Below are 6,541 nucleotides of genomic sequence, written 5' to 3'. Positions count from 1 at the left end.
GCAAAAGGGGTTGGGGGTCTGGACTCCTGGGTCTGGGGGAGGAGGGGCTGGGGGTCTGGACCCCTGGGTCTGAGGGAGGAGGGGCTGGGGGTCTGGACCTCTGGGTCTGGGGGTGGAGGGTCTGAGGGTCTGACTACTGGGTCTGAGGGAGGAGGGGCTAGGGGCCTGGATCCTGGGTCTGGTTGTGGAAGGGCTGGAGGCCTGGATCCTGGGTCTGCGGGAGGAGGGGCTAGAGGGTCTGGACCCCTGGGTCTGGGGGAGGAGGGGCTGGGGGTCTGGACCCCTGGGTCTGAGGGAGGAGGGGCTGGGGGTCTGGATCCTGGGTCTGTCTGGGGGAGGAGGGGCTGGGCGCCTGGATCCTGGGTCTGGGGGGAGGAGGGACTGTGCCCAAACTCATAGGTTTCCAGGAGCAGGATGAGTTGAGGGCAGGGCTGTGATGCTGGGTCTTAGAAGGGTGGAGGGTAAATGTTGAGAGCGGGGGCTCCTGGGTCAAAGGGAGGAATGGGTGAACTGAGCAGAAGTCTTGGGGGCTATCTGCGGTCTCCACTGTGAATCCCCTCCCTTCCAGGGGCCCCACGGCCTTCCGGGGCTTCATGGAGACCTACTACGATGACCATCTGAAGGGCCTGGGCTCTCGAGCCCAGGCCTGGCTGCGCAGTTCCAAGGATAGCCTCCTGAAAAAGGCCCACAGTCTGTGTCCCCAGCTGCTCTGCAGGCCCAGTGACCAAAATTAAAGCGTCACACCCTCTGCAATAAACAAGTTCTCCTGTGTGTGTCCCTGTCCCAGTCCCTCCTGGCCTCACCAGAGATAACCCCCCATCCCCCTCCAGAGGTTAAGGGGTGGAGGAAGTGACACGTGGCAGGAGCAACAGTGGGGGTGGGGGTGGGGAGGGGAAGAACTGGCAGGCCCCGAGGGATGACCCCACCCCGCCCCCAGGGCTAGACCCACCACTGCCAGCTTATGGGTGACAGAGGACTTCAGGCTTCTCCATTTAGGGTGGAGGGTGAAGGCTGGAGAGCAGTTAGCAAGCCCCCCACCCCTGCCAGCCGCCCCTCCTTCAGAGCTCTGCCTTCCCCTCCCACGCGATGGAGACCCCAGACCTGGTGCCTGGTGGGCACCCAGAACCCCCGAGCCCTCCACAGCCCCTCATTCAACCTGTCTTCCTCTCTGTCCCCATGCCACCTCCCCCCCAACTCTCCCCCTCCCACCCCCGCAGTCCTGTTGGCCAGGACTTTGGCCGAGGTGTTGAGGTGGGGGTGGAGGGGTGGATCTCAAGAGCTATAAAGCCTTTCTCTGCCCATTTGGAGCTGCTGAGGACAGCCGCCAGAGTCTGGTAAGAGAGGGGACAGAAATGGGGGGGGGCGGGGGACAGGAGGAGTGGGCCAAGATTGTTAGATCAGAAGCTGCAAAATTCAAGATATTAGATTCCAGGGAACTCCCTGGTGGTCCAGTGGTTAAGACTCCGAGCTTCCGTTTGATCCCTGGTTGGAGAACTAAGACCCCACATACTGCTTGGCTCAGCCTTTAAAAAAAAAAAAAAATTAGTTCCAGTTTTAGAATCATGGAATTTAGGGAATTCTCTGGTGGTCTAGTGGTTACGGCTGGGCACTTGCATTCCTGGGGCCTGGGTTCTGTGCCGGGTGTGAGAACTTAAATCTCGAAAGCTGAGCATGTGGCATGGCTGGGGTTAAAAAAAAAAAAAAAAAAGAATCATGGAATTTAAAAACTGTAGAATGTCTGTGTGTGCTAATCCTCCTCCTGTCAGATGTCAACCTCCACGCCGCAGTCTCTGAAACGTGGAGGGTGATGTGATGTGATGTGATGTACTGACCCCTCTTGTCCCTGAGTGACTCCCTCCCAGGGTTGGGATCAAGATGACTCTAGAATGTGGGTAGAACAGGTCCCAGAGCAGAGGAAACTCACTCATCCAAGTGGTGGCTCTTAACCCAGACTGTGGCACGTGGCCCTGTACTGACTGGGTCTTAACATAAAAGCCACCCCACTGCTGAGGCTTTCCCGGGCTACACAGCACACCCTCTGCATTCCAGAGCACTTATCAGAGGGAGACAGGCACTATACTTCATTCATTTGACGTTTGCTCCTTGCATTTCTCTCTCATGTTGGCTTCCTGAGGGCAAGGGCCACTGTGTTCACGGCTGGGCCCAGAACTGCACCTGGCACACAGTAGGTGCTGAAGAAATGCTTCTTGAATGAATGAACGTTAGAAATAAGATGTTGCGGGGAATTCTCTGGTGGTCCAGTGGTTAGGACTTAGCGGTTTCACTGCCGGGCCTGGGTTCAGTCCCTAGTCAGGGAACTAAGATCCCATAAGCCATGCAGCACAACGAAAAAAAAAAAAACAAAGAATTAAGATGTAACAGTCAGGAAGCAGGAGTAGCATCATCGAATATTAGGAAGTGAGGCTCAAGTCATTAGGAGCTTGACTCAGGTGGGGAGGAAGGGGAGAGGGGGTCCTAGGCCGGTATCCCTGAGGCCCGGAGACCCCAGGACCAGATGCCTCCCATGGCCCTGCCCCCACCCGCCTCAGTGTTCCAGGTCTCCTGACGCCATGGGCACAAGATACTTCCTGGTCGGGTTTCTCATCCTCCTGGTGTTGGGATTCGGTGAGTGGGGTTGAGTGGGGTTGAGTGGGGTTGGTAGGGGAGGTGGGGATGCCAGGAGGGGGAGGAGCCCCGAGCATCCTCCCAGTCAGGTTCTTGTCCTGCTCTGTCCTTCTCCTTCCCTCTTTTTTCTCCCCCTGCAGCAGGCCCCTCAGCTACCCTAACGCACTCTCCTCCTGCAGAGGCCCAAGGAGCCCATGTTCCCCAGCAAGACGAGGCTTCCAGCCCTGCCCTGCTCACCCAGATGCAGGAGTCACTCCTAGGTTACTGGGATACAGCCAAGGCAGCCGCCCAGAAGCTGTACAAGAAGACATACCTGCCCACCGTGGATGAGAAAATCAGGTATCACCTGCCCCCCACCCACACCCCAGGAGCCTGGAGTCCCACACCCCAGCCCCTCCTCCCCCAGCCCCAGGAGTCCAGACCCCCAGCCACCCATCCCTCAGACACAGGGTCCAGACCCCCAGCCCCTCCTCCCTCAGTCCGTCTGTCCTTTCTCCCCAGGGACATATACAGCAAAAGCACGGCAGCTGTGACCACCTATGCAGGGATTATTACTGACCAGGTCTTTTCTATACTGTCAGGAGAAGATTAACAGCTGGGCCCCCAATCATGGGGGAGTCCAGGCTCCAGCAACCCCCTGGGTCCCCTGATCTACACCCTTGCCCTCTTCCTTGCAACTCTCAGCATCCTGTTCCCAATTCTAGCCTGAGTTATCAATAATAATAATAAAGCCAAGTTTATTCTTTTCGATGTCGTCACTTTTCTGAGACCTCAGGGTCCAAGATGGAGGAGCTGATGCCTGTCAGCCAACACTTATTTGAGCACCTATCCTACGTATATCTTCCTAACGTGGTCAGTGACAATAAAGAGATGAATAATAATAATGAATAATCATAACAACAATCATTAGAGACTGACCTTCACCGAGGTCTGGCTTTCTCATCCATTTTTTTTGGCCAGGCCATGTGGTGCGTGGAATCTAGTTCCCTGACCAGGGATCGAACCTGTGCCACCTGCTGTGGAAGCACAAAGCCTGAACCAGTGGACCAACAGGGAAGTCCCAGATTCCTCATTTGTAAAATGATAAATTAATCAGTTGAGTTCAGTCACTCAGTCATGTCTGACTCTGCAACCCCATGGACTGCAGCACACCAGGCCTCCCTGTCCACTGCCAACTCCCAGTTTACTCAAACTCACGTCCACTGAGTCGGTGATGCCATCCAACCATCTCATCCTTTGTCATCTCCTTCTCCTCCTGCCTTCAATCTTTCCCAGCATCAGGTAAATGAATACAGCTTACTTACAGTGGCCTCTGACTTGTCTGGGGCCTGGACTGACACTTTTTAAAAATTTATGTATTTTTAAGTGAAGGATAATTACTTTGCAATATTGTGTTGGTTTCTGCCATTCATCAACATGAATCACTGGGCTGACACTTTAAATATGCCATTGCAGAGAGGTGTTCAATGGCCTTGTGGCAGAGGGGAGAGTTGTGCCCATGAGTCATTGTTGAGTGTGGGAAGGCAGTGCCCAGGTTGGCTGGGATCCAAGAGGACAGATCTGTAAAAGCTGTGTTCTGTGCCAGTTCCTATACATTTGCCCCCCAACCCGTCCCGTCCCCCGTCATGTATTTATTGAGACACAACCAGGTGCTGGAGACACAGCAGGGAAAAAGACAGCCCTGCCTTCATCAGTTCAGTTCAGTTGCTCAGTCTTGTTTGAGTCTTTGCGACCCCATGATCTGCAGCACGCCAGGCTTACCTGTCCATCACCAACTCCCGGAGCTTGCTCAAATTCATATCCAACTTGGTGATGTTATACAACCATCTCATCCTCTGTCGTCCCCTTCTTCTCCTGCCTTCAATTTTCCCCAGTATTAGGGACTTTTCCAATGAGTCAATTCTTTGCATCAGGTGGCCAAAGTATTGGAGTTCCAGCTTCAGCATCAGTCCTTCCAATGAATATTCAGGACTGATTTCCTTTAGGATTGACTGGTTTGACCTTGCCTTCACATGACCCCTCAAAAAAGTACTGATTGGGTCCTGACCTAGCTTTATACTGTTTTACTGATTACAGCTTGGCAGTATGCTTTTTAAGCTCTTCTTACTAGCAAGAGTAATAATGTTTCCTGAGCTCCTATTCAGGACCAGAAACTCTGTTCCATCCTGAGTCACAAATAGAGGGGCTGAGGGGAAAGGGTGGGAGGCAGAGACGATCCACGGAAAAGATAACTTCAGACAGCAATGCAGGTGATGAAGAAAAGGTGAAGAAGTGAGGAAAGAGTTCAAGATCTAGGTGCAGCCACCTTGGATAGGGGTCACAGGGAGCATACTCTAAAGGACACAGCTGGGCTGGTCACAGGGTACCTGGAGTCACAATGAAGTGTGGTAAGGACAATTGCTGATGGAAAGTTGGGGGAAGGGAGGGGAGTATTCACTTGGCTCCCAGGTCTGAAAGGATGGACTCTACCCTCTGGTATCTGGGCAGCGGGGAATTACCAGCCAAAAGCACAGGGGGTGAATTAAGAGCAGTGGTCCTGCAGTCTGAGGGAGGACAGTGCTGGGGCCCATGGGTGGAGGGGGCGAAGGGCCTGGACTCCTACATCTGGAAGGACTAGAGAGTGGGTCCTGTGCCCCCAAGCTCCATGGGTTGGGCTACTGGCCTCTGAGGATGCAGGGCCTGTAGTCTGCTAACAGACTTGACATTAGCTTCCGGCCAGCCTTTTCAGCTCTCTTGGGGCAGTTTTCCCAGTCCCAGGGCTGGGCAGCTGTGAGTCCAGCAGAAAACAGGGGCCTTGGGGAGGGGTTGTGGGAAATGCCCCCAAAGTCCCCAGGGCCTGGGAAGAACTGAAGCTGCCAAGCCCAGTGGGTGATGGGGCAGGGGGGAACCCTGGATGAACAATCCCTGCTCTGTCCACTTGTTTCCCACAGACTCAAGCCAAACCAAACCACTGCCCAGGCTAGTTCTGCTTCCAACCAATCCTGGTATACTTCCCAGACTCCTCCTCCCTTTCTCAGGCACCCACCCCCAATCACATTCCCTTCAGGACCCCGGGAGTCGAGGCCCCCCAAACTCCTCCTCTCCCAGAATTCAGGACCCTCAATCTGTTCTCCTTGGGGACCCAGAAGTTCAGGTCCCCAGCCCCCTTAGAATTTGAAATCTTACCCTCTGGTTGGTGTCGGGCGTCCCCTAGTGGAGCATAGAATGGGTCTGATCGGTGATTGATTTAACAGGAATGGAAGTATTTACTTGGTCATTCAGTGGACATGGGGGAGGGCTTTACAAGGGCCCCATCTGAGGTCACAGTGTAGCTCAGAGCCCCTGGTGTTGCAACTGATCAGGAGTCTGCAGTATATGAGGATGTTGGGGGATCTAGTGCTGAAAGCAATGATGGAGTAACAGTGAAACTGGCTTTCTTTGGTCCTCCATTTAAATTTGTACACGCGATTCTGCACTTTTAAAAAAGAGGTTCACAGGTACTTCCCTGGTGGTCCAGTGGTTAAGAATTTGCCTTCCAATGCAGGGGACGTGCGTTCGATCCCTGGTGGGGGAACTAAGATCCCACCTGCCTCAGGGTAACTAAGCCCATGCGCCACAAACTAGAGAGAAGCCCGTGCCACGGTGAAATCCCAGGTGCAGCAAATAAGACTCATAGTTGTTTTTAAAGCCCGCAAAATCTCCATCTGCCCATCTTCTGGGAGACTTCATCATTATGTTCATTCCATCTCTAGACTTGAAGACTAGGCCTACAATTTCACAGAATCATTACTATCGTTAGTATCTGTACTAGAAGGGGACAAGGCAAGACGTTTGCTATTTCTTCTTGTCCTTGTGCTGGCTCAGAGGTAAGTCATTCACTGCACTCAAGAGTTTCACCCTTTCACTCAGCAGTCATGCCCTGGGACAGTGCTGGAGA

The 6,541-nt window shown here is 53.7% G+C and overlaps 2 protein-coding genes across 3 annotated transcripts in view; both read left to right on the top strand.

The window, feature by feature from the left end:
- The window catches only part of APOC4 (apolipoprotein C4), a 5,346-nt gene extending 1,976 nt beyond the window's left edge, over window positions 1–3,370 (top strand). Inside the window, exons 3-5 of the mRNA XM_040252622.1 lie at window positions 569–2,625; window positions 2,805–2,964; window positions 3,127–3,370. Coding sequence (XP_040108556.1) covers window positions 569–734 — 166 coding nt within the window. The 3' untranslated portion in view covers window positions 735–2,625; window positions 2,805–2,964; window positions 3,127–3,370. The remainder of the gene's footprint in view (window positions 1–568; window positions 2,626–2,804; window positions 2,965–3,126) is intronic.
- Window positions 1–3,372, top strand: part of APOC2 (apolipoprotein C2) — a 5,321-nt gene extending 1,949 nt beyond the window's left edge. The window contains exons 1-4 of one of the 2 annotated variants that reach the window (XM_040252629.1): window positions 1,255–1,334; window positions 2,550–2,625; window positions 2,805–2,964; window positions 3,127–3,372. In XM_040252629.1, coding sequence (XP_040108563.1) covers window positions 2,571–2,625; window positions 2,805–2,964; window positions 3,127–3,217 — 306 coding nt within the window. In that variant the 5' untranslated portion in view covers window positions 1,255–1,334; window positions 2,550–2,570 and the 3' untranslated portion in view covers window positions 3,218–3,372. Of the gene's footprint in view, window positions 1–568; window positions 2,626–2,804; window positions 2,965–3,126 lie in introns of those variants that run through there. The other variant, XM_040252628.1, reaches the window with a different exon arrangement.
- The last annotated feature ends 3,169 nt before the right edge of the window (window positions 3,373–6,541 follow it).

The sequence above is a fragment of the Oryx dammah genome, unplaced genomic scaffold (assembly GCF_014754425.2).
Source record: "Oryx dammah isolate SB20612 unplaced genomic scaffold, SCBI_Odam_1.1 HiC_scaffold_13, whole genome shotgun sequence".
In the NCBI taxonomy this organism is placed as follows: domain Eukaryota; kingdom Metazoa; phylum Chordata; class Mammalia; order Artiodactyla; family Bovidae; genus Oryx; species Oryx dammah.
The sequence above is the reverse complement of the archived record's forward strand: the minus strand, read 5'-3'. Positions and strand labels throughout refer to the sequence as shown.